This window comes from Cynocephalus volans, chromosome 12 (assembly GCF_027409185.1).
Source record: "Cynocephalus volans isolate mCynVol1 chromosome 12, mCynVol1.pri, whole genome shotgun sequence".
Lineage (NCBI taxonomy): Eukaryota > Metazoa > Chordata > Mammalia > Dermoptera > Cynocephalidae > Cynocephalus > Cynocephalus volans.
The window spans coordinates 8,090,362-8,117,604 of record NC_084471.1 but is presented as its reverse complement, the minus strand read 5'-3'; the positions used below and the strand labels follow the sequence as shown (position 1 = coordinate 8,117,604).

Here is a 27,243-nt window from a genome sequence, read left to right as displayed (position 1 = left end):
CATCACATTACCTGAGCTAACCAGCCAGACTGTTATATATAAAACGTGCTCAATGCCAGGCATCGGGCTGGCTCACTGGATAGTCGTAACTGTGCTAGGAAGAAGGCACCACCCACCTCTTTGTAAAAGAGGAAACACGCACAGCTCTGGCCGGGGCTTGGAGGCAGGGAGGCAGGGAAAGGGATCTTTGGGCCTCCAGCCTTGCCCTGGGTATGAAGATGTTTACTCCCAGCCCAGAGATGCAAGAACACAGCCCCATGACATGCGGAGCCTGGGGTCCTCCACTGGCTGGGTGGGGAGGGCAGCATAGGGCACCTCCTAGCCTCCCGCCTGGAGATGAATCAGCCTTTCTCCTGTTACCACGGCCCCACCCATGCCCATCCCCTTGGCCTCTTTATGCTCTAGGATGCTCCTGTTATTTCTGGCCAGCTGGATCCCTACCCGTTTAGAGCAGCTGCACTAAGAGGCCTGGCATAGGGCAGGCTCAGTGAGCTAGAGCCACCGCCATCATCCAGGCTGGTGCATGGAGAGGCCTTACACAACGTGGAAGAGGAAAAAACCCAACACTTCTGCCTCCCTTTTCCCCTCTCCACTGCCCAGTTTCTCAGAGCCAGGATACCAGGAGCATCTGATAGTTCTCCTGTTCTTGGACGGGGCCCTGCCTGGCCCGATGTGAGGAGGGTCTGGGGCCAAGGCAGCCTCCTGGACCCTGTTTCCAGACTGTGGTCCTCTGAAGAGGCCTGTAAACACTTGGCCAGCCTGCAGACCTGCAGAGCTGGCTGCAGCTGCTCAGGCCTGGTCTGGCCCCCTGGGTTAGGAGGTATCAAGGGTGGCCAAGGATCCCTGAATGATGCTCCCCAGGGAGAGAGGTCCAGAGCTGGTCTCTTCTGCATGGACCAATAGGAACTTCTTGGGACCCCCACTACAGGAGCCTGAGGCCAACCCCAGGAATGACACTGAGAGGGATTTGACACAGCTCTTCCCTTCAAGATCTTTGGGGGATAAGCCAAGAATCCATTGTTCATGGACAATGTCTGGGAGCTGTGGGGCTGGAGGAGGGGGCAGTCAGGGAAGGCTTCCTGGAGGGGACATTAGCATTATGGGAAGGAGCAGGAGTTTGTTGGTGGAGATGGCTGGGAAAGGCATTGCAGGCAGCAAGGCAAGAGCGTAGAGTAACAACACATTGCTGCTAGAGTGGGGGGGGGCCACGAATACAGTTTAGTGTGGATGGAGGGTAATGCTCGGAGCTGGACAGGGAGGTGGGACCAGATCACGGAGGGCCCTGAGTGCTGGGCTGGAGTTAGGCTTCGTTCCACAGGCAACAGGGAGCCATGGAGTTTAGGGTGACGGAGTGACATGTCTGTCTCATCTCCATATGTTGGCTCACAGTAGGCACTCACTATATGATGGCCAAATGACCCTAAGAAGTCATCTCACTTATGTAGGTATATATAGTTACATATATTGTTTGCATTAAAGTAAAACCTGCTCATTCTAAAAAAATTTTCAATCCTGATTTGAGCATCACATCCTGCACACAGGTATTGATATTCAACTGTGTACTCCACAGATATGTACAATCAACTATGTCACAATAAAAATAAAATCAATCAATTAATTTATTAATTAAAAGGATAGGCAAGGGAGCTGGCCAATTAGCTCAGTTGGTTAGAGCATGGTGCTAATTACACCAAGGTCCAGGGTTCAATTCCTGTACCAGCCAGCTGACAAAAAAGAAAAAAAAGATAGGCAAAGTGATGTGATTGGAGAAAGTGACTTACAATCCATTGTCTTCAGCAAAAACAGCCCCTGCTCTTGAATACTCCTAGAGCCAGGGAGCTCACCTTCTTACCAGGTACCCAAGATGGTCTGCAGGCAGAATCCAGGGGTCACAGAATGCCTCCCCCCTCAGCTGCCAAAAAGCAGCCCACTGAGCCCCAGAGTTCCTGGCATCACCCCCAGTCCTGCTGGGGAGGGCTTCTCCAGCCTGGTGGGAACGCCCAGCTCTGAGTGGCTTCCACGATGCAAAGCAGCTGGGGCCCCGCCCTGGAGAGAGCAGATTTTCCCTTGGCCCAGCCAGGAGGCGGCCCAGCAGGGCACCTCTGGTCTTCCCCAGGATCTTGGCCAGGCATCCAGGCGAGGCTGGAGGAAGCCCACAGGCCCCCAACCCTCCCTCCCTGGGACCCCTCCCAGGCCTGGCAGCAGCTGGCCCCTTGCCCTGATAGTGGGCTCCTCAGTGTCCTCACTTGGCTCCACTTAGGTTAAAACAGATTCAGGCTTATTATGGGGTGGGGGTGGAAGTGCTGGTGGGACCCAACCCAGGCTGTCTGTGAGCCTTGAAAAGTGAGGTGGGAAAAGCAGGCTCCTCCTGTCACTGACTCCAGTGGCTCCTCACCAACCAAGGGTTGGCCAGGTCTCCCCTGAATGCTCCCATTGTAGGCAGGCTGTGTGACCTCAGCAAAGTCACCCGCAGTCAGCCCCCACAGCTTCCCCACCTGTAGAACAAAGAAGGACTGTGCGTGTGGCTGTATCTTGTCCACCACAAAGCACCAGCTGTCAGAGGGTCACTTCTATTGTGTTTATTATTCTCCTGTGTTTAGCATGGGCAGGGATATTTCTTTAAAATGCCTCTTCTGAGCCAAAAGAATCTCCCTGCCCCCCGTCCACAGATGTGGCAGGCGGTACCTGCCTGCTTGCAACATTTCTAGAGACAGGAAAGGACGGGTGGGCAGCCAGGGCCTGCTCTGTCACATTCTGCCCCTGCTCAGTCCCTCCGAAAAAAGAGCCAGAACCAGAAAAGAGAAAGCCACCACCTCTGGGCTCCCAGGGCTAGATGTGCACCCGCTGTCCCACCAGCTGCCTCCTCTCCTGTCTGGGAACCCTTCCCTCCTTCCTTCTCAGTGACCCCCTCACAGCACCTCCACCCCAGCCGGCCTGGCTTCCCCGTGCAGCCCCCAAGGTGCTTCGATGTTCGCTCTCCCTGCTCGCCGAGCTCACTCCAGCCAGCTCTGCACCACTGATCAGCCAGACCCCAGACGGGGCAGTGGCCTCACCCCGGCATGAAGGGAGCCGGTCCCAGGACCCGCGGCACGTGCTCCCACAACACCCCCTCGGCAGCCGGCCCCAAACCTGACTGCAGCGGCTCCCACCTCCTCTCCCAGGGCCCGCTCCACCCTCCCAGGAGGGGCAGCCCAGCACCCCTCTGCAGCAGGACACGGTGAGGGAGGCCCCCCGGCGGGCTGGTCACAAGTACATCTTCATGGCCTCGTGTGTCGTGGGGCAATAGCGGGCGTGCAGCTGGGCCAGCAGCGCCCTGGATGTGGCCTCGAAGCGCGTGCCCTGGCTCTTCTTGTTCCACACGTGGACGGCGTAGGTGGCATTGAGCAGCCGGGACAGCTCCTCGGGGCTGATGTCCTCAAAGTATTTCTTCCAGTTCTGCCAAGGGATGGGGTAAAAGGCCTCGCGGGGCAGCACGGTGACGCCGCGGCAGGCGTGGCTGTCGCCCAGGCTGCGGATGGAGCACCACTTCTTGAAGACCCGCGTGAGCAGCTGCGGGCCCTGGTGGCCCCACACCCAGCCGTTGTAGTGGGCCACGAAGTCGCGCATGCACAGCGCCATGAACTCGTGCCGGGGCTCGAAGGCCAGGAAGGCGCCGTTGAGGACATAGCGGGACTGGGCGCCCAGCACGTTGGTCAGGTGCCTCAGGTTCTTGAGGACGATGAAGTCCGTGTCCAGGTAGATGCCCCCGAACTTCCACATGAGCGCGATCCTGGAGGCGTCGGAGAGCACGGGCAGCAGGTAGGGCTCCCAGCGCCGCCCCAGGCCCGCGTGCCAGGCCGCCAGGGGCGTGTCCCTGAACAGCTCCTCCAGGTCCAGCGGGAGCATCTGCACGTTGGGGAAGCAGCTCAGAAGCGAGATGCCCAGGTGCCGGGGCAGGGAGGCGTTGCCGGCCGGCAGCCCCTTCATCAGGACCAGCACCCGGGACTCGGGGTGGGTCCTGGCCGCCGACTCCACCGAGCACATGAACAGGAAGTGCGGGTCGGTCCGGTCCGAAGTCTCCAAGAAGAAGATGTTGCCCGGAGCAGGGGTGCTGGAGGGCGGGATGGAGGGGACCGAGGGCGGACAAGGGATGTCTGCAGGCAGGTTAGAGAGCTGCCCCTGGCCCTTGGGCTCACCCACGATGTGCCAGTAGATCACGACAGAGATGAAAAACGTGAACTTGAAGCCGATGATGAAGAGCGTGCAGACCCGCTGCCTCGGGGCACTCCGGAGGAGCCGCAGCAGACAGTCAGGGGGCTTAGACATGGTCACCCCAGATCACACCGGGAACCTCCAGTGGGAACTGGCTGGTCTGCAAGAGACGAGCGCCACCGTTCAGGCAGGCCACTGGCTTCCCTGGCCCACAAGAAAAACACTTCCCGTGAATATCAGCCAGAACCAACGCCAGCTTCCAAAGTGGCCTGGGTTTGAGTCCCGGCCTACTGGCTGCTCACCTGTAAAGTGGAAGCAGTGGGCTATGGACTGCAGTCTGGCAGGGTCCCCTTCACTCTCTAACACACCTGTGAGCTCCCCGGTGACTGGGCCAGTGTCACCTATGGTGTGCAACCAGCGTGGGCCAGGCTAGGGTTTGGTCTGTGCAAGTACCGTCAAAAATGATGGCTTTGGGGCCGAGCCCGTGGCGCACTCAGGAGAGTGCGGCACTGGGAGCGCTACGACGCTCCCGCTGGGGGTTCGGATCCTATATAGGAATGGCCGGTGCACTCACTGGCTGAGTGCCGGTCATGAAAAAGACAAAAAAAAAAAAAAAAATGATGGCTTTGCCACATGGCACATAAGCCTCTCTGCCTGGCGAGGCCCGACCCCCTGGGCCTGCTGATGCTGGCAGCCTATGACTTGAGGCCCAGCTCATGCACCCTTCAGCTGAATGAACCAGGCCTGGGACTCATTGGAGGCAAACCACCAAGCAGCCTGAAGACTTTTCGCATGAAGACGGGCTCTGCAGGCCTGAGTACGGACTGGCCAATGAGTGGTGTGACTAGCTCACTTACAAGCAGGACACTCGGCTCCAGGGAAGAGGGTATGTCTGCCGGGTCCCAAAACCCTTTGCCCCAGGCTTGATGTGGTCTCTTGGCTCCTGGCTGCCCCAGACCCAACACTGGGCTTGCTTCTCACAGACACAGGTCTGGAGTGAAAGGGACAAGGAGGTTGCACCAGAGTCCATGACCTTGACTAGTACTATTGCCCTTGGACCCTCACTCCCCTGGTGAGGTCCACTTGCCAGTAGCCAGGAACACTCCTGGGTGCCCTGGAGGTGACTGGGGGAATAAGACAGGTTTGGGCCCTGTACCCGGGGACGGGGCTAAGTGAATGCCTGGGGGGCATGGAACCCCAACTCTGCTTGAACCAGCCGTGAGACCTGGGGCAAGTCACTGAACTCTCCGGATTCAACCTTCCCACCTGCAGGACAGAAACACTGGAACTCACTCATGGGTTATGTTCATTCACTCACACATTCGTTCATTCAGTAAATATTGATTGTCCATCTGTACATGCCAGGTGACTTTCTCAGCACTGCACACATATTAACTCACTAAACCCTTATAACCATCTCTTGGGGTGGCAATCATTACCTCCATCTTACAGATGGGGAAATGGAGGCACAGGGAAGTTTAGTAATTGTGCAGTCCCATAGCCAGTACCTGGTAGGGCAGGGGTTAGAACCCAGGCCACTGGCTGGAGTCTGTGCTCTCACCACTGCACCACCCTGCCCGGGAAAGGAGGCACAACAAAGCTAGTGCACCAGAAGAGCTCAGTGACATTGACCTGCGCTGTATTTACTAAGAACAGCAATCCCAGCCACCAACATCAGTGTCTTCTTACTGCTCCATGCCAAATTCACACCCACTGGCCCTCAGCAACCCCGGAGGGCAGCTGCATCATTTCCACTTCAGGGGCCAGAAAGTTTGGGCACGAAAGGGTGGAGGCACTCAGCACAGCCTCGGAGTCAATCCCCTCCCCAAAACAGACGGAAATTGAGCGGCGGTCTCATACTGAGAGCCCAGAGCTTGAGCAATTGGGCCAGGCCTTCCCCAGGATCAAGGGCAGGGAACCATGGTGATGTCACTGACTGGTCACTGACCAGCCTGGGCAGTCCATTGTGGAGATGGGGATCTGGACAGCCTGTGGGTCTCCTGGAGATACACCTTGGCACGGCAGCCACCCGTCTCCACCAACACGAAGGTAGCCTTCCACGTGCCCTCTGCGTCTGCAAGTCCACCTGTAAAAGAGAAAAGGCAGAATGAAGTGGGTCACCAGCTCTCCAAGGCCTTGTCTCCCTGGGTACATGGGCAGGCAGGGCCTGGGGCCCATTCGTTCACTGATGCATTCACTCACTTGGCCCCTCAGAGAACAATTTCGGGGTCAGGCCCCATGCTGGCACCTGGGAAAGGGAAGAATTAGACACAGCCCTGCCCTGTTGTGGGGCAGGTTATGCACCCTGAACCTGCGCCTGACCACAGCTCAGGATGCCAGACTCGAGTCATGCCATATTTGGTGTCAGAGACTGAGGCCCAGGAATAGAAACTGCATATGGGGCCAAGTTGGCTACAGACCAATACCCATGTGACCTCAGGCCCAAAGCATGCTCCTGCCCCGCCCACCCATGAGCCTCCCTCTGTGACAATTACTATGCGGGTACGGAATGAATGTACAGAAAAACGAGAGGCAGGTCTACCCCAAACTGAGAGCAGGGCCCACCTCTGGGGACAAGAACAGGATTGAAGATGATGGTCAAGGGGTATTTTAGTTTGATCCATAAAGTATGATTTATTTTTTACCAAGAAGGTGCATTCACTTATTTGTGTCACTCTATGACAACTACAAAACTTTAAGACTTCTTCGTGTGGCAGCGCATCAGGGCTCGGGCTTGGACCCTGGTATTTGAGTCTCAGCTCCACCAACAACTGCCAGTCAGGTGATTCAACCCCTTGCCCTCAGTTTCCCCTTCTGTAACACGGGGATCATCATGGCGTTCTTGCAGAGCCATTAGGGGATTTTCGTGAGATGCCTGGTGAACAGTGGACACTCAGAGGCATTAGTCCAAATAGTAAGAAGTCACACATGACAGAGCCGGATGCTCCACTCCCACAGCTTAGAAGTTGCCACCAAGTGCTGGTGATGTGCTTGCCGGGATAGGACACAGGATTAAGTAAACAGGGAAGAAGGTCTCTGGAACTTACTGTGTTTAAGAGCCACGTACTGTCCCAAACTAGAGACCACCTAGTCTAACCTCTCACTCTAGAGTGGGGAAACTGAGGCTCAGAGAGAGAAATGACATCCCCAAACCACACCGAGAATCAGTGGCCAAGACAGGCCTCGCACCAGGCCCGCAAGCCAGTGCACAGGTGACCAGCCATCACGGCTGCGATGCTCACGGGCTTCCTGTCCATGGACTCTTGTGGGCCGCTCCAGCCCTGCCTCGGGGCCTCAGTTGCTCAGCTGTCAAGGGGGGACAGTGCCTGCCTGACCCCCGTGTCCTCTTTACCTGCACATGCCCCTTGCTGGCTCTGCTGTCACTGGGGGCTGATGTGCTTAAGGAGGGAGAGGGGTCCCATGGGGGAGCAGCAACTGCTCTGAGTGCAGCACAGCACTGTGAGAGGGTCCATCTCCCCCATCGTGGAAGGAGACAGAGAGATGCAGGGCCAGAGGCCAGGCTGACAAGATCGAAGGGACCTGGATGGGCATCTGCTGTCCAGGATGCATCCTCCCCACCCCAAGGAAGGTGCTCCCCCAGCCAAGGGGACAACTCTCCACCCCCAGCTGGCACTGGTACCCCCATGATAGGAAGAAGAAACCTGGACTCATTGGGACTGGGAGGTTTGGGGCTGGGGACACAGTGGGTGACATGGGGTCAGGAGCCATTACACAGTCACAGGAGGCAGGGGAGCAGAAGGCCCTGGTCCAGTGGCTGGTTCAGCCTGACCACCCAGTGAAGGGCACAGGTATCTTGCCAGCCAATCCCATCCCCTGCTCCCCTACTGAACTTTCAGAAAAGTTAAATGACTTGTCCAAAGGGACTCAGCTAGTATCTCTGGGGCTGGAGTGTGCATCCACAATGTGGTCTTTGGCCTCAGCATCCCCACTCCCCTGCGTTGTAGCATTGACTGGAGCATGTTGCCCTGCTGTGTGTGTGTGTGTGTGTGTGCGTGTGCGCGTGTGCGTGTGCATGTGCGCACGTGTGTGTGTGTTGGCCCCCCCAGGCTGTGAACACCTTGTGGGCAGAGTGGCCCAGCCTACAGTCTCAGGCACTGTGTGTTGAATGAGCAATGAGAAAGTGTTTTGAAAACTCTGAAAGTGCTGAACTATGAAAATGCTCTTGGCCCAGTCTCAGCAGTGTCTTCAGCATGCTGTGTGACCTCAGGCAAGTCACTTTCCTTTTCTGGGCCTCAGATTTCCTTCTGCACAATGGGGAGGAGAAGACTAGCTAAATGCACTAACCTTGGGGATGCAAGGGCACATGCTGCTCAATCTCATGTGATAAGTTAACACCTGAGCAAATACTTAAGGCTCAAAGAACCTTGAGGTATCTGGGGAAGAAGGCCCAGGAAACAGCATGGAGTACAGAATTCAAATCCAGATCCCTCCTGACAACTTCAGGATCTGCCACTAATGGCAATGTGACCTTGGACCCATCTCTGCCCTTCCCTGGGACTTAGCATCTTTTTCCATAAAAATGAGGGGGGTGGGCTCTTTGGTCTCGGAACTCAGGCCCTCCTTGGTATGAAAAATCAATACCCAGAGCTTCCACACTCTGCTTGGAGTGTCTGCTGTCCTGTACTTCCTGCCCCACCACTCTCCCACAATCTTTCAGAACATAAATATATTATTTCTGCCTAAGAAATAACAGTGGCAATGATTAGAAGGAAATGATCATTGTAAGAAGGGCTATTTTCAGAGCAGAGATTACAAAATGTTCTTTCTCCAAAACCTTTAAGGTGTTTTGAAGCCAGAAATCAAGTAAGTAGTGGCTTGCTCTTTGGGTGGACATCACCAACAGAAAACCTAGGCAGGTGGAGACTTCTGTTTCCAATAAGAATGAGGCAGCAGCTTTAGGGAAGCTAGGGGGCAGGGAAACCCCACAAACTCCAAACCACATGGAAGGGTGGCCCAAAGCACCTGAATCCAGCAGATATGGCAGTGAGGTGGGGGAGAATGGTGTGCAGAGGGGGCCTGGCAGTGGAAGATCCCAGAAAGCATGGTATTCCATTATAGCAACACAAAATGGACTAATACAGCACCCCTCCTAAAAGGAAGCTGGGAGAAGGCAGGAGCTGTGGCTGAATGAACCCAGAGGGCTCATGGCTGGAGGGACGTGACCTCTTGAACCACGGTAGGTTCTGAGAGGCAAAAAAGAAATGGATACAGAGAAAGGCCATATTTTAAAGGAACAATCAACTACCATAGCAACAGAGGAGGGAAACTTTCAGCAGAATTATCCTGGCCTCTCTCCAAATTTCCACCAAAACCTCCAGTCAATTGCTGGTCCAGGAAAATTCAGCTAATTCAAATATGAAAAAAATGTAAAGGAATAAAAAAGGGGAATGGGGGGAGGGAACACAAATATTTCCTTCTATATATACTAAAAAAACCTCACCATAAAAATATTGCTATGGAACAAATAAAAGTTCAAATCCAAAAATATAGCATGAATTAATTACAGCCACAAAGACAGACCAAAAAGCAGAAATACAAGCACCAGGGAAGAAATGAAAGGACAAGTGATGGCAAGACACAAGGACCATGTGCGAGAATGGACAGATCTCGAGAAAGAAATAGAAGGAAAAGACCATTTTAGAGATGAATGCCAGATAGATTCCATTCAAAATACAGTAAGAAACACTAAGGTCAAGGATCCCTGCACTGGCCACCAAAAAAAAAAAGAAAAAAAAAACTAAAATACAGTAAAAGATGTAGAGATTAAAATGAGAAGTCAACAAAATCAAACAGAAATAATCAGAGACAAAAGAATTCAAGGAAAAAAAAAAAGATTGATATAGAAGACATGTAAAGAAGGTCCAACTAATGTATAACTGGAGTCCCTAAAAGCAACTGAATAAATTTTTAAAATCATAACTTGGGAAGACTTTCTTCTGAATTCCTCAGTGTCAGTGACACCTGTGTTTCCCCATCTGTACTGTCAAGAGCACGGGTGCTGTAGCATTTCTTAAAGGAGCACTTCACAGCTGTCTCCAGAATCACCTTCCAAACTGCTGCCACCTCTTCTGGTTTTCATGTTATTGCATGAGGAGGCAGGAGCAACTATCATGAATACTGCCTGACTGAGAGCTTCCAGGGCCATGAAAATGGAAAAACTATATGTCTTAGGATCACTAGATATAGTATCAGCTAAAATAGGGTAGTGACAAGAGAAAGGGAAGGGGGGAAGAAGAGGAAACAAATTAAACTTATTGTTGTTCATAACAATAGATACTGTCTAAAGAAAAAGGGATCTAGGAACATTATATAAAAGGTATAAATACAGGGGCTGACCATTTAGCTCAGCTGGTTAGAGTGCAGTGCTGACAACACCAAGGACAGGTGTTTGATCCCTGTACAAGCCAGCTGCCAAAATTTAAAAAATAAATTTAAAAAAAAAAAAAAAAGCAAGGAAAACACACCAAACAGTCAAAGACTATCCCCCCCAACACACAAAGTCATATATATGCACATACATACACAATATGACAGACAGAAGACCAGACATTTGTCATATCAATAAATATAAATAGGTTTAGCTCACTTATCTTTAAGAAAAAAAAGAATTAAAAAGAATTTTAAATTAGATTCCAAGCAAAATCCAACTCCATGCTGTATTCAAGAGACATATCTCAAACAAAGTAATGTAGAATGTTTAAAAGGGCTGGCTGGTTAGCTCAATAGGGAGGTCGTGGCACTGATAACACCAGGTCAAGGGTTCAGATCCCCATACCAGCCAGGAAAAAAAAAAAAAGAGTAGTTAAAAGTAAAAAAAGGAGCAAAGGGAGAAAGGCAAATGCAGACAAAAACAAAGCTGGGGCCATAATCTTAGTATCAGGCAATGAAAATTCAAGACAAATATCATTAAATGAGCCAAAGGAGACAACTTATAATGCTAATCATATAATTCATAATGCACCAAATAACATTGCAACAATTTTCAGGAAGAGGAAATTACAGGAATATTAGGATAAATAGATTAAAACACACTACTGAGAGAATTTAGTGCACCTTTCTCAGTCCAAGAAACATTAAGTAGACCAAACAAGTAAGAATTAAGAAGATCTAAATAAAATAATCAGTAAGGTCCTACGATATTTCAAACTCTCTATCCTAATAATAGATAATGTACTTTCTTTTCAAGAGCTAAGCTGTTGGAATATTCATAAAAATTGACCATATTATATCAGCTCACAAAGAAAATCTCAGTAACAGCCAAAAATGTTAAAAAATAAACATTTTATGATTTCAAGGCAATATACATAGAAATTAATGTAAAAACCAGGAAATTTTTAAAAATTTCTCTTGGACAATGCTTGGATCAAAAAAGGAAATACAATCTGAATTTGTAAGATTTCTAGAAAACAAAAATAATCAAAACACCATGTATCCAAATGTATAGGATACAGCTACAGCAATGATCAGAAGAGTGCTTTAGCCTTTACTCCATGTAACAATTAAAAAAGAAAGGATAAAAATAAATAATTAGGACCAGCCTGGGGCTCACTCGGGAGAGTGTGGTGCTCATAACACCAAGGCCACGGACGGGTTCAGATCCCTATATAGGGATGGCTGGTTAGCTCACTTGGGAGAGCGTGGTGCTGACAACACCAAAGCAAGGGTTAAGATCCCCTTACCGGTCATCTTATATTAAAAATAAATAAATAAATAAATAAATAAATAAATAATGCACCAGTCTAAACATGGTAGAAAAGAACCACAAAATAAACAGAAATAATAAGGAAAGAATTCATAAAGATTAAAGCAGAAATACATTAGGAAACAGATAAGCAGTAGAACCAACAAATAATGTAAAAAGCCAGCTCTTTGGAAAAAATCCAATAAATTATACAAACCACCAACAAACCTAATTAATAAAAGGCGGTGGAGGTAGGGTGAAAGCTCCCTATACAAACTAAAAAATACCAAATGGGAAAATAACCAAAGAAACAGGAATTTAAAAAAAAAAAAGAGAGAGAGAGAGAGTAGTTTGCAAATAAAATTTAAAACCTGAATAAAATAATTTCTAGACAAATATATCAGAACTCATTCCATAAGAGACAGATAGTCTACACAGGCCAACTTCCACATAAGAAATGGAATTGTAGGGCCGAGCCCGTGGCGCACTCGGGAGAGTGCAGCGCTGGGAGCGCAGCAACGCTACCTACCGCCCGCGGGTTCGGATCCTATATAGGAGTGGCCGGTGCACTCACTGGCTGAGTACCGGTCACGAAAAAGACAAAAAAAAAAAAAAAAAAAGAAAAGAAATGGAATTGTAAAACAGCTGCCACTCAACAACAGCAACCAGGGCAAGATGTTTTTAGAGGGAAATCTAGCAAACTCTTAAATAACAGGTAATTTTAAAACTGTTCAATAGCAAACTACAAGAAGAAAACATTTTTTAAAAATTTAAAGTATAGCATAGATACCAAAACCTGACAAAAACTGCACAATACATAACTGACCAATTTCACTTATATTATTGTAAATATCCTAAATAAAATATAGGCAAATAGAATTCAGCACCATATCAAAAGAATAAAACATCAGAAGCAAGTGGGGTTTATTCTAGAAATGCAAGGATGGTTCGATATTGGGAAATCATTAGTATAATTCATCATATTTTAATAGATCTTAGGAGAAAAATCATATGGTTCTCCCCAGTGACACTAAAAATCGTTTGATAAAATAGCCAATGCTCACTCTTGGAAAATTAGGAACCAATGGCCACTTCTTTAACAAAATTATACAGATGAACACAAAAGCCAGGAGGCAGCTTCATGCTCAGGGGCGAGTGAGTACTCAGTTTCATACATGGGGCAATGTCACCAAGGTCAGGGAAAAAAGGAAGATGCTGCCCCCACCACTACTGCTGACTAGTATACAGAGTGTATTCATAAAAGCAATTTGACAAGAGAAGGAAATTCGAGGTATAAAAATTGAATAGAAATAGTCAAAACTATTGCTACTTTCATATGATACTATTACACACCTGGAAAAGCCAAGAGAAACTACTGAAGAACTATAAATAATAAAAGCGTACTTCAGGGTGATAAAATACTCTCTCTCTTACATACAAACAAGAAGCACTCAGAAGATATAAGGACAGAGAAGACCCCACCTACAACAACAAGGGCCATAATACTTAGGGTTAAACTTAACAAAGATGTTTAAAATGTACGTGGGCCAAATGTGAGAGCCCCCAAGAACACGAAAGTAACCTGATCACACGGAAAGCCCGGCTGTGTTTCTGGATAGACGAATTAGCTACATAAAGACATCCATTTTCTCTAAGCCAATTTGTACATTGTGTGTGACTGTGGAATTAGATTGATTCTAAAGTTCATATAGAAAAATAAACAAGCAGGAAACTGCAGGAAGACTGAGAAGAGCAAACGAGGAAGGACTGGCTGGCCCTGAAGATATTGAAAAATCTTACAGTAAAAAAAAAAATCCTAAAGAGTTTCAATAATTGAAACAATGTAGTCTTGAACAAACAGACCAAGGAAGCAAAGAAATCACAGAAATAATATGGTACTTTCATATGCAATGAAGGCAGCATAACAAATCGTAGGGTAAAGTGGGCCTTTTAAAATAAGATGTCAGGTGACTACGGTAGCCATGGGGTGGGAAAGGACAAGCTGGGTTCACACCTCAGCACATGCCCCAGGATAAATTCCAAATGCAAATAATAAAACCCATAAAAGTGGAGAAAAAATGGCTGGGTTCACTTATAACTTTGGGGTTAGGAAAGTTTTCCTAATTATGTCTGAAATCTAGAAGCCATAAAAGAAAAGATGAATAAACACTTAAAAAACACAAACACACTTCTCCAAGTCTTTCCCTGAAATACTGTCAAGAAAGTCAAAATAGAAGTGACAACCTGGGACAACTTATGTGCACCTCCTATCATGAAGGTCTAATTTTCCTAACATATAAAGAGCTCTCAGAAATCAAGGAGAAAAAGACCAACACCCCAAAAGAAAATGGGCAAAGGACAGTTCACACACATGCAAACTATGACCCTCAAACAATAAGCAAGATGGGAGAATCTTTTTATAAGTAAGAGAAATGCAAATTGAAACACCCAGATAGCATCTCTCACCTATCAGATTGGCAAAAATCCAAACACTTACCAACATATTTATCTTGCAAGGCTGAGGGCAAACAGGAATGCCATACACTGTTGTTGGCAATGCCACAAATGGTGCCACTCAGTAGTGGACAGCAATGAAACAACACCTATCAAAATCACATTGATATTTACCCTTTCAACATGCAATCCCACTCCGGGAATTTATCCTACAGATAAGCAGCACTTGTGCAAGGTCACAGATTTGTTTGCAATTGCAGAAGATTAGAAACAACCCAAGGTCTTTCTTGAAGAAGCTGATTAAACAAGGACACATGGAAAACAATGTCAGCTCCCAGAGGGCAGGGACGGAGGCTGTTCTTACAGTTTTTCCCCTTGGCGGGGGCCAGCATAAACCCTAGCACATAGTAAGTGCTCAATATATACATATTTTTTACATATATATATTTTTTAATGAGTGAGTGAGATCTCTATTCTGCCGTCAAAGCCAGGATCAAACGTGATAACTAATAGAGGAATGCAGTTTGCTAACTATAAACCATGTGCAGATACAAATTATTACCATTAGAAAATGTAATTAATATGTCCTGCCTCACCATCTGAGGGTACAAAATAAAGTCACATGCCTTTGACTCTTCACATTAAAGTACCCGAGTATTCACTAGTGCCCAAAGCACCTCTCTTCTTTCCCTGAGGCCATCCTTCCCTCCCAAGGTCACTCCAGCTCTGGCTGGGGCTGGCTTCTCAGCAGCAGGGTGAAGTCACCCTCCCCGAATTTTATGCTCAGTGAAGGGCACAGTAAGTCACCATGAATCTGGGCTCCTGTAGCTTCACTCTGGGCGCGTGCACATGCACACAGACGGGACGTCCCACAGTGCCAGGGTGTCTGGGTATGTATGAGTTTTTCTATGTGGGTCACTTGCTATGCAGAGATCACAGAGACGCCTGTAGCAGGAAAGCTCTTCATCAGATAAAACTGTACCTGGCAAATAAAATGCCCACAGAGAGGGCACCTGGAAAGTCTGGCCTCAATTAGAAAAGTTCTGAGTTCACTCTACTTGAAAGAAAGTTCCCATGCTGCTTTACTTTCTACTTTTTACTGTATTAAAGATTAAAGATAACTGGCAGCAAAAGAGAGTGGTCATCCCGCCCCCTCCTCAGCATTGTCGGCACTGGGTGTTTCTATGCTTAACAATATTTGCTAACTGGACCTTTTTTTTTTTTTTTTTTTTCATTTAAAGATGCCTAGTAAGGGGATCTTAACCCTTGATGTCAGCACCACGCTCTCCCAAGTGAGCCAACCGGCCATCCATATATAGGGATCCGAACCCGTGGCCTTGGTGTTATCAGCACCGCACTCTCCTGAGTGAGCCACAGGCCGGCCCATTTTGCTAACTGGATCTTTCCTGAGCTATCGACCTGGTTTCTATCCTCTATACACTTGCACTGTGACCTTGGATTGTGACCTCCCCTCAACTCTAAGCCTCAGTTTCTTCATCTATAAAATAAAAAGCCTGGAAAGGGTCACTTGAGAGAGTGTGGTGCTGATAACACCAGGGCCACGGGTTCAGATCTCTATATAGGGATGGCCGGTTAGCTCACTTGGGAGAGCGTGGTGCTGATAACACCAAGCCAAGGGTTAACATCCCCTTATCGGTCACCTTTAAAAAGAAAAATAAATAAAGAGCCTGGAAAAGGCAATCTCTTAGCACCTGTCTAAAAAGACCTTCCTAATCTGGATTCCTTGGCACTGGTTCTGTCCCTTCCATCAGAAGTAGTTATCACTGACCTCTCAGAGTGTCTCAGTGTCACCTGCCCCTTGGTGCCAAGGCCAAGGGCACAGACTGATAATGAGCTCAGAAGGGAGGACAATTCAGGGATAAGAAAGTTCCTACTCGACCTGATGCAAGAAGTCATCTTGGAAAGAAACCGGCAGAGCCCGGCACCACTCACAGCAACTCGATTGCTCACTCAACAAATGCTTGAGCACCGGCTGAGCCAGACCCTTCTCCGAGGTCTGGGAATATGCACAGCAGGGAAAAGACAGACAGTGTTCAGCGGCATGGAGCTCACATTCTAGTGGGAGAAAATTAATGGCCAGCCAGCCGCCAAAAAAAAAAGAAAGTTAATGAGCAAAGTAACAACAGGTGGTGGTATGTGCTACAGAGAAAAATGCAACAGGTCCAGTGTATCTATGTCTAGAGAGGGAAGGAAGGAAGGAAAAGAAAAGAAAAAGGAGCAACAGAGGAGGTGGGGTGGGGGAGGTGAGGGTACTTCATGCAGAAGGGTTAGGGAGGGCCTTTCTGAAAAGCTGATATTTGTGCCAAGGCCCACAGGGAGCAAGGGAGCAAGTCCTGGGGTTCCCAGGGGGACGTGACTCAGGGAGGGAGATGGGGGGGTGCAAAGGCCCTGGGACACAAGTGCCTGGGTCAGGCCACTGAAGGATGTGTCTTTCTGATGCGGGATGATTTTGAGCAGGGAGCACTACAACATGACTTATATCTTGAAGAGATCTTTAAGATCTGGCTGCTTTGGGGGACTAAACCACAGGGGACAAGTGTGACACAGGACAGCAGTTATAAGGCCATTGTGATAATCCAGGGGAGGGGATGCTGGGCTGGGCAATGGGGAGACGCCTCTCCTCCTTGTTGCAGGTTCCCAACAAGCATCTCCCTCCTGTCAGCATCAGCCCAGGTCTCTGTGTCTGGGGACCGGGACCTAGCACCCAGCCTCCCTGCCTCGGCTCTGACCAGGCCCCCACCCCACACACAGCTGAGGCCTGTGGGCACCTCCCCTACAGCCCCTGTGCCTCTCCCGGCCACCACACCTTCCAGACTGGCCCAGCTGACCTCCTCCCTATGGCTCAATCCCACCAGGCCCTGGGACTTCAGGCTTCTGCACCGTGTTCTTCCCTCTTCCCGAAATTTCCCTCCACGCCTCCCCAGGAACCTCCTAACCACAGTATGTGAGAAGAGCGGCCACTTGCCAAGAACCCAGCACAAAGCCATTGGGGCTCTGTCATCGTGCCCCTGAGTCCCATCTGTGTATTCTCACAACGGGTGCACATGAGCACGTGGCCAGCAGCAGGGTCCCAGCTAGTCCAGCATCAACGGAGTGTTGGGGGGCAGGGGGGTGGGTATCAGTCACCACCCTGCAGTGACACTTCCTACTTCACTCTTCATCTCGAACACCTTGTGGAGTCACTAAAGACTTCAGGCAGGGGCATGTGATGCAGTCATTCTTCCTGCGACCTTGGCATAGAGGGTACTCGGTTAGTATTTTGACATATTCTTTCCAGTCCTTTTCCAGCACCTCTGTTCACGTAGGGCAATGTTTACACAGAGCCACTTGCAGTCAGACCCACAAAAGGAGATCCTGTTACACACACTGTTTTCTACATTTCGTTTTATTTTTCACTTAAAAATACACTGGGCCCCTGTGCTCTAAAACTAGACAGTGGTGGTGGCTGCACAACTGTATAAATTCATCAAACTGCAGGCATGTAGTGACGTGCAAACTATACCACACTAAAGCTGCCTGAAAAATATATGCTATGCCCTTCACCATATGTCAACAATACAGCTCCACACCCCAATTCTCAGGGCCACACTGTCCTCCATCTTAGGGCAGTTCTGGTCTTCACCTATTTCCTATCCTGACCACTGGAAAGTGGCTTCCATCTTTGGGCTTTTATAAACAGCACCGTGGTGAACATCACTCACACCTTTGTGCACATACCTACTTACTTCCATAGGACCAGGTCCTAAAAGTGAGTCCCCTGTGTATAGAGCATATAACATATAAAGGCACTTAAGCTGAGAAGCAAAATGGAGTCAGTCATGCTAAGGAAACTGAAACTAGTAGTGAACAACTTGTTTTGAACCCAGCTGATAAGCAGATGCTCTAAGACGTCGGCCAACAGACACACTGCATTGATAAATCAGACAGGTGGTGTGGGTAGGAGGCATCAAGAGCATAAAACCCAGGCCTTTGCTCAGTTGAATGCGGATCGTCTGGCCGAGAGGTACTCTTGCTGTTGAATGTCTCCCATTGTCATCTGCCACCAAAGGCTCTGCCCCGAAGGCTCTCGAACTGAGACTTCCTTGTAAGACGTTGACCCTCCTGGTGAGACTGGACGTCTGGACCCACCGACCTCTCTGTGCATCAGCCAGTTCCTTAACTCAGACTCTTGCTTTCTATCTTCCTCTGTATCCTCATTCAATTGTACTGTTATTGGTATTCTGAATAGTAAGTGAATGCGGTGGGGAGCAGCTTGAGCCTGTACGTGTGCAGCTCTGACTGCCGAGTGAACCGGTTAGTAGCTAGGGAATTGCTCCTAAGGGAACTCCACAGTAGCCTAGGGCTGATATTAATGACCCTTGCATTAACAAAAGTCTGACATTGTGGAAAGACACAGACGTGTTCAGCCTTGGCTCCTTGTGACCTCAGTCCGCTCATGACACCCTGAGTCAAAAGAAATGTAACTCAAGGCTTTAGATATCTCTCATGAACTTATTCCCTCCCACCACTGCAACTCCAGTGTCAGGGCACACCTGCCTCCCTGCACCCTCGTCCCTGGAGGGGGTGGGGCACATGACTGTCCTCTGTTGTTTCTGTTTGTACTGCTTGCACTGCTGGAGAGGCGAAAAGTCTTCTCCTTTGTTGAGTTAACATTTATTAAAAGCTCACTGTCAGGCATGGAACTATGTGGTTTAATAATAGCAATCGTGGGCTGGCCGGTTAGCTCAGTTGGCTAAAGTGTGGTACTGATAACACCAAGGTCCAGGGTTCGATCCCTGTACCAGCCAGCCGCCAAGAGAACAAACAAGCAAAAAGCACTAATAATAGCAATTGCACATATTTTCTGAGGGCTGACCGTGTGCAGCCACACTCAAAGTGGTGGTCATGCAGTATCTTGTTTAATCCTCCCTACATCCTTGTGTGGCAGCTTAAGAGCTGAGGAAACTGAGGCACAGCTGGGGAGTGGCAGAACTGGGCCTCAGACACCCTTTACCAGGTGAAAGGAGTCTGCCTATGGCTCAGCTCAGTTCACCTGGGACTGCCCTGGGGCTCGGGGCTTGATCTCACTGTGCTAAAGAAGGGGCACTTGATTCTGAGTCTCAGTTTCCTCATTTGTAAAATGGGAGTAGCAATGCAGGATAGCTGAGAGGATTAAATAAGGTTAGGGAACACAGTGTCTGGCACCTCAGTTGATGGAAGCCCGTCCCCAACTCAAGGGGTTGCCTTGGGACCCGTGGGAAGGAGCAAATGAAAGTACAGACAGGGTTGGGGGCCTCTCTGGGCTCTGTGCCTATATCTGGGACAATGACTTCTGTCTGCTCTTTCAAATCAAGCCTGACCAGAGGATGTGAAGACAGACCACTTTTCCCATTTCACTCTCAGGTGCTTGTCCACCTAGCTTCCCGTTTGCCAGCTCAGACTGCACAAGTGTGACCCCAGAAAGCTGTGGTGCCCCTGGAGTCGGTTCATGGTGGGCAACATGGCTGGCACGGGGGAAGGGACCCAAACCCGCAGCCAACTCTGCACAGCTGGAAGCTCCTGGAACCACCGGGATCTGTCTGGGGGAAGACAAAGGAGGCAGAAAGGAGAGGAAGGGACACCTACTCACCAAGTACCAGACAGAGTAAGGTGGTGCCACTTTCCTGATATTTACTAGAAACGGAGGCTCAGAGAGGAAAGCAAGAGCATGCGGTCAGTGTGGGGAGAGACTACTTTGAACCCAGCCCTGCCGCTCATCAGCTGACCGACCTGAGCAAGGCACTTCCCCTCCCGGTGGGGTCTGTCAGTGGGAGTGTCAACACCTGCTAGTCCCCAGGGCAGAGGGAGGACTCAAGAGGCAAGGCTGGTAAACAGCGCAGCCCATTGCTTCCAGAAGCCTTCCCCTGCACTGACGCTTTTCCATCGCCCTCTCTAAGACGACCGAAGCCAAAGTGTCCTCTCAGCCCCCTCCCTCTCGCCTCCTGTTCTCACCAGCTTGGAAGGTCCCTCTGGAGCGGGGCTGGACCCCTCCCACCTCCTTCGTCCCCTGGGACCTCAGTCTATCGACCGCCTCCTCTGCGGCCCCAGCCTCAGCCGCTCTCTCTTCTGGCTCTTTCCCATCAGCTCATAAATGCAGCCAAGCCTACCTCCTCAAAAAGCTCACACACGGATAAAGTAAAATAAAAATAAAAGCACACACACACACACACACACCAGCAAAAAAAGCCAAACGACAACTTGGGGAAAATCAGAGACCAGACAAGGGCAAATACTTCATAGATGAGCTCAAAGAACCAATAAGCAACATACCAAGATCCTAGATGCTGATACCCTTTGACCCACTGCCTGGGAGGTATGCATTGGCACAGTTCCTTTGAAGAGTTAGGTGGCTTTAGGTATTGTCATTCTGGAAGTTTATGTGCACCGACTTCCAGGTTAATTCCTTTCCAGGAAAAATCCAGCGATGTATAAATTTATGCACAAATTAACTGTAACATTATCTAAAAGGGCCAAATGTAAAAAACCCTAAATGTCAAAGGAGATCCATTAACTAAATATGATGTAACAAGATGTAAGTATTGAAAAATATAAAAAGTGTTTGAGAGAGGTGAGGAATACTCATGAAATTATGCTAATTGAAAAATTATATACACAAGATATTCAAATATGTACAAAAGTGTTTTTTAAAGTTTGGCAGAAAAAGGCAAAATTTAAAAATAGTTATCACTTGGAGTGATGCAGGTATGGAAATTTTTTTCCCTACTTCTGTCAGTTAATTCATTCAAGCAACATTTAGTGAGCACCTCCTAGATGCCAGGCCCAGCACTGGGATTCAGACAGGGTTTCTTCCCTCCAGAAGAGGGAAATCCTTTCTTTCTTGGGGCTTGCAGGGTATCTTTGCCTATGGATTCCTAACTTTGGCGTGCTAGCAAAGCCACTTTATGGGGCAGCCAAAGGGGGTCCTGCCATTCCTTTAGATCCCACAAAGCCCATTCATTCTCCCTTCCAAGTGATTAAAAGCCGCTCTCCTCGCAGCCCCAGCTCTATCCCTCCCAAACCTATCTCATCTCCTGTACGTCACCGAAACCCAAGGATTGGCATTCAGGGTTTTGGGACAAAAGGCAGTAGATATTTTCTCCCCAGTTAGAAACCTCTCTAGACAACTAGATGGCACATCTCGAGAATGGGCCCCTGTTTATGGGCCTTGGCAGCAGCTGCCCTTTTAGCACAAGAAAGCTCTAAACTAACTTTTAGTCAACAAACAGTCGAGACCTCCTCAGCCATAAGGCCAAGTCAGTTCTCTCCCTTTCCCACCTACAACTTATTCACCTTACTTTCACTGAAAATTCCCAATTCTTTAAACCTCGCTCTCCCTTATATCCAGCCACTCTCATCCCAAAACATTCACGACCCTTAGAACACAATTGCATGGAGGCTTTAGACCTCTTTCTCAATCCCTTTCCACACATCTCCCTGCATCCCACTACACGGTTCATAGACGGGAGCACAGCCTCCATGCCTGTCCCCTGGGTGGGTTATACCATAGTAAATCTAACACAAGCTATTGAGGCTACACAACTCCCAAAGGAGGTTGGCGTTATACATGGCAGAGGACACCAAACCTCCAATGACCCCATAGCCCAGGGAAACAAACTGGTGGCTCTAACCGCAAAATGGGCTGCTCAATCACCGGGACCCCACTCTTCCTCTCCTGCTCAGGTCCTTCTCATGGTGCCTATGCCCTTATCCCAATACACACTCCAAGAAATACCACACCTCCAACAGTTAGGAGCACAAAGAAAGGACAACTGGTATACTCTCTCAGTCGCTATGTCCTCCCTACCACACAATCTGAGCAAATCCTTTTAGATTTCCATCATTCAGTTCATATAGGCTATGAACTCCAACTATGCCTTCTGCAGCCCTTATATTACTCTCCCCACAAAAGGACACGCTCTCTTCTAACCCTAGCAGATACCTTTGCAGGTTGGATTGAGGCTTTTCCCTGCACTTCAGAGGATGCTACAGCAGTAACGCATGCTCTCACCTCAGAAATCCATCCCTTGTTTTGGCCTCCCCACCAGTCACTCACTCACCTACGGGCTGCCCCACGCAAGCCCACAGGCCTCAGCCCCCTCGAACTTATGTACAGTAGGCCCTTCACTCTCGCACCTCTCCCTTCCAGCTCATCGCCTTTAGGCCAGTGTCTCCCTGCTCTTTCACTCATTAGGGATCTTCTTTGGGAACAGGCCAACCTTCTATTACCTCATCCTTTCCCCACCACCCCCTCAGACTTTAAACTGAGCCCGGGACAGCAAGTGTATATAAAAACCCAAATCCCAAAGCCTCTCTCGCCATGTTGGGCAGGGCCTTATACAGAACTTCTCGCCACCCCCACGGCAGTAAAAGTACCAGGAAAGGCCCCTTGGTATCACTTATCCTTGGTAAAACTAGCACCTGAGACTTTACCCAAAGAATCTGTTAACACCAAGCCAGAGGGGTCCCTCTGCTCAACCCCCAACCCGACATCTCCTCACACTTTGTCCATTTTAGGACCCACAAAACTGAAAATCTCCAGGACCTCCACTCTTCCCCCAATCTCAGAAGAAGGATGGTCTTTCCCCCGGCGATCATCCTCTCACTCCTGCAGGCCCGCTCCACGTCCTTCACGCAGGAGCTGCTCCAAGACTGGTCCCGACCTGCTATCGCAGGTTTGCCATCGTGGGACATGATAAGTATATGCCACTCCATGTCCCTAACCTTTACTTGCTACAGGATTGGCAGCAGCTGCCCCAAAAGATTGTAACATTATGGGAAGATTTCTCCTGCACTCCTTTACCTCCTATCAGTAGGATGTTTCTTAGCAATGTCATTGTGGCAATGTCCCCTTTAAATTCTTTTGGCTCCCTAACCCTTCGCATCCTTCCCGTGATTTTCCTCCTATCTCAATGCTCCCCCTTACTTGGAACATGGAGGTTCCAGGTCTGCAGAGACGATGCCGTCCTCAGCGAATCAGACTGGTCCCCGAGAGACTCATCTGTCTACCACTTCGCGAGAAACTTTTTGTGGTCACCCCCCTCCACAAATGTCTCTTCACTTTCCTCTAATGTCACCTCAGTGGGGACTGTCAGCGTTGTGCGGGGCCTGCCCACACTCTGCCTCACTAACACCAAACACTACCACTCACTCACCCCCTCCTCATCCGTGCCCTAAAACCGGAATATATTTCCTTTGTAAAACTACGTTATCCTGCTGCCTGCCCCCGCAACGCGATTTATTGCATTTTCGTTTGGCTCATCCCCGACATCACCCTCCAGACAGATGGAGAGATGGAGACAGGACTGGGACTAACTTCAGCCCGCGCTCTCAGGAAGTGCCCCCTGCTCCCGTAGGGCACTAATTATACCCTTTTAATTGGGGCAGGAATCCTTCCTGCAGCTGGGACTGGCAGAGCGGGCCCTGCTACTGCCTCTCAATTCTATCAGAAACTCTCAAAAGAACTAATCATAGGTAACATCTCCTCCCTCCAGCGACAGGTCACCTCACTCGTGACAGTCCTGACAGTCACTTTACAGAACCTTCGAGCCCTTGGCTTCCTTACAACAGAGAAGGGAGGCACCTGCCCCTTCTTGGGGAGGAATGCTGTTATTACATAAGTGAGTCCAGGGTGATCCAAGACAACTTACAACATTTCACTGAGCCCTTGGATACCCTGGCCTATGCCCCTGCTAGGACCCCTAACTGTGCCTCATCCTGCTTTTTGGTCCCTGTCTGTTTTGGTCTTTCTCTAATTTCTTGCAGGAACGTATGCAGGCTCTCACCAACCTAAAGGTCACCAAATTGTTCCTGTGAGGAGGACATCAGCACCTCAGAACCAGTGGCCCTTCCCCGGAGGAATACAGCCTCCCACACGAAACCAGTACCCGTCATCTACTTGTGTTACCCGCCAACATAAATCTTTTATTTTTTCCCTATCTTCACCCATCTCCAGCAGGAAGTAGCTTCAGAAGAATGAGACCTCCACCCTTTTCCCCTTTCTCCTATGCTTAAAAGGCAGGAATAATAGATCTGCAACATAACCAGCGCCATCTTAGACAAGGCCAAGTACAAAATGACACTGCCCCCCCTCCCCTCCTCCCCACCCCCGTTCTCTTTTATGAGGTTCTTACCTCATGGTTTCAGAGAAAATGAAATTTTCGGCATTTCCACGTGCGCAGAACTCCGCATTCCCATGACCTAACTCAATCTCCACCCCTGGAATTATATCACCCAGCTCTTGGCGCCCACGTACCTACCTAAGCTCTGCCACCCCCACGCCTGGCGCTGCCCACCGCTTTCAGGGCAGCCCCGGGGTGCCTGACACTCCGAGCACAGCCCGGCAAGTTTCTTTCTTTAACAAAGCTTGCACGGCACCCGGCATCTCGGCTCACTTTCTTTCACAAACCGCCTTCCGAGACTCTGCCAGGCCTGCCCCACACTGGGGCCCTGGGGCCCAACACACACCCACCGGAATAACCCCACCAACCTGGGCAGCTGTAGGGCTTCCACTGGCACAAGGAAACAAAACACAATTTTTAGAAGAATCTCTATTTTAAAGGTTGTCCTCTAATACTGAGCTGTCCTAGCAGACAAACAGGGACAGGTTCCCAAGGCATTAGAAAAACGTTTGGGAGAAAAACGAATGCCAGAGAGGATTCCATCTGTCCTCTTCTTGTCCTTTGTATTTTGGCCTTTGATTTGGGGACTCCCTTTCAGGGGATTTCAGCCTGTGGACAGGGTTGGTGGGGGACAGTCATCCTGGCCCAGTCTGGGCCCTGCTATGTGACTCTGAGCGGGGTGGCTCCCTGTTCTTTGGAAAGAGGTGACAAAGGGGAAATCTTTGGGCAGCTGGAGGAGGGAACAGGAAAGCCAGAGCGAGGCCTGATCCACACCAGGTGCTCCTGGGCTATCTGATGAGTGTCGGGATAAGTGTCCCCAAGGGGCCTGCAGGAACAGTCGGTCACATAGTGTTTGTGGGGAGGGGAAGAGAGCAGCAGAAAGGGTGTCTTGCGGCGAGGGTGGGGTGCAGGGGAGACAGAGGCCCCGCCGAGCCTGTGCAGGAGGTGGGAACGTCTACCCCCAGGAGGCAGATGGGGAAACTGAGGCCGAGGCAAGCCGACCGGCCCAGGCGGCGGAGCAGGACGGACCCCGGGACCGGGTCTCGCAGGCAGATCCTCTTCCCAGCACAGCGGGGCTCCCAGCTGGAGGGGCGGGAGCGCTCGGGCCGGCGACCCCCGTCGTGCCACCTCTGGCCCAGGCCGTCCCCTCCCCCTGGAGGGCCTTTCCCGTCCTCGGCACGTCCGACCCTCCGTATCCCCAAAGGCCCAGAGCCTCAGCTCCCAGCGCCGTCCCCGTCCCGGGGCCAGGGGCGAGCCCAGCCGGGCGTCCGGGCCTCCCGAGACGACTCCGCGCTCCCAGACCGAGGTGGCAGCGCGGGCGCAGCGGGGCCCCGGCCGCGGCTTCTCGCCCCAGCGTCCCCTTCCCACTGCGGGACCCGCCGGGCGGGGCCGGGGCTCCGGGTGCAGCCGCCGCGCTCGGCTTCGGGGCGCGGCGGGAGTGGAGGCGCTGGCCGGGGCGGCGCGCGCCCAGAGGTCGCCTCCGAACAGGTGGCCCGGGCTGGGGCAGCCGCCGCGCGCTCGTCGCCGCTCGCACCCCCCGCCCCTTCCCCTCCAAGCGCCCCCTCCCCACCCGGGCCCGGGGCGCCCCCCGGACCGCGGCCCCGAGCCCCCGCCCGCCGCACCCCGAGCGCGGCCCCTCGTACCTGCGGCTCCCGCGGGGACCCCGGGCTCGGGCGGGCGCGCGGCGCGGCGGCCGGAGGGCAGCGCCGGGGACCCAGCGGGCGCGAGCACCGCCCCTCCGGCCCGGGGCGGGGTCAGCGCCACCGGCCCCGCCCCACCCCGCCCTGCCCGGCGGGTCCCCGCTCCCGGCCGGCGCGTCCTCGCTGCTCTCCGGGGGTGGGTGGGGACCGGGCCATCCACCGACCCGCGGGCGGACAGGTACGCGGCGCTGCCCGCGCCCCCTGCCGCCAGCACGGTGGCTTCGGAACCCCATTTCCCCATTTAACAGATGAGAAAACTGAGGCTCGCCGCGGTTCGGGAACCCGGATGGGCTGCGGTTGGGGAGGGCGGTGACACCCTTTGGGCCCGGGTCTGCCCGATGCCGGCCGCCCCCCGCCGCCCGGGCCGTGCTCAGGCCACTGAGAACAGGGTCTGGCACACGGGAGATGCCCAGGGAGTTCCCCTTCCCTCCGGCGACCAGGCTGAGCCCTCGGCTCCTGGCACGGCCACCCGTGCCCTTGTGCAGCAGACCCCGGCCCTCGAGCCCACACTGGTGCAGCGATGCCCGCCTCTCCTCCCGTCCTGCCTTGGAGGCTCCCCAGCAGCCTTTCGGCCCCACCCCGACGAATCCACTAAAACTGCGTCCTCGGCCCGGGGGTGTCCGTGTCTCAAGACCCTCCCTCTTCTGGGGAACCCCTTGCTCTCTGCACTGCCTGGACGCCCGCTGGCCGGGTCCTCCTGCCACCACCCTGGCTGCCCCTCACTGCCCTTTGCCGGCTCCCCTCCCCTACCCCACCTCTGAATGTGGCCCATGCTCCACTGTTGATCTTCTGTCCTTTACCATCCTGTCACCCAGTCCCGTGGCTCTGGAGAACTTTTTCTACGGTCTAATGGTTGCGTCCCCCCAAAAGTTATACGTGGAAGTCCTAACCCCCAAGGTGATGGTGTTGGGAGATGGTTAAGGCATGAGGGTGGAGCTCTCATAAACAGGGTTAGAGCCCTTACGTGTTCTCTGTCACTTACGTATTTCTTGCTTTGCCAGTCCCCTGCACTAGAATGTGAGCTTCCAGGGCAGGGGTC

At 51.0% G+C, this 27,243-nt stretch overlaps 1 protein-coding gene across 3 annotated transcripts; it reads right to left on the bottom strand.

The window, feature by feature from the left end:
- Positions 1-1,601: 1,601 nt before the first annotated feature.
- A4GALT (alpha 1,4-galactosyltransferase (P1PK blood group)) lies at positions 1,602-26,223 on the bottom strand. 3 transcript variants are annotated; one of them, XM_063075669.1, is made up of 3 exons: positions 26,148-26,223; positions 6,140-6,277; positions 1,602-4,351 (listed from the first exon to the last, which is right to left on the bottom strand). In XM_063075669.1, exon 3 carries the CDS (start codon positions 4,303-4,305, stop codon positions 3,244-3,246), a length of 1,062 nt encoding a protein of 353 aa, XP_062931739.1. In that variant the 5' UTR covers positions 4,306-4,351; positions 6,140-6,277; positions 26,148-26,223; the 3' UTR covers positions 1,602-3,243. The 3 variants fall into 3 exon arrangements, with proteins under 3 accessions (XP_062931739.1, XP_062931740.1, XP_062931741.1); XM_063075670.1 differs by lacking the exon at positions 26,148-26,223 and adding an exon at positions 6,394-6,538; XM_063075671.1 differs by lacking the exon at positions 26,148-26,223 and adding an exon at positions 6,440-6,538.
- Positions 26,224-27,243: the final 1,020 nt, after the last annotated feature.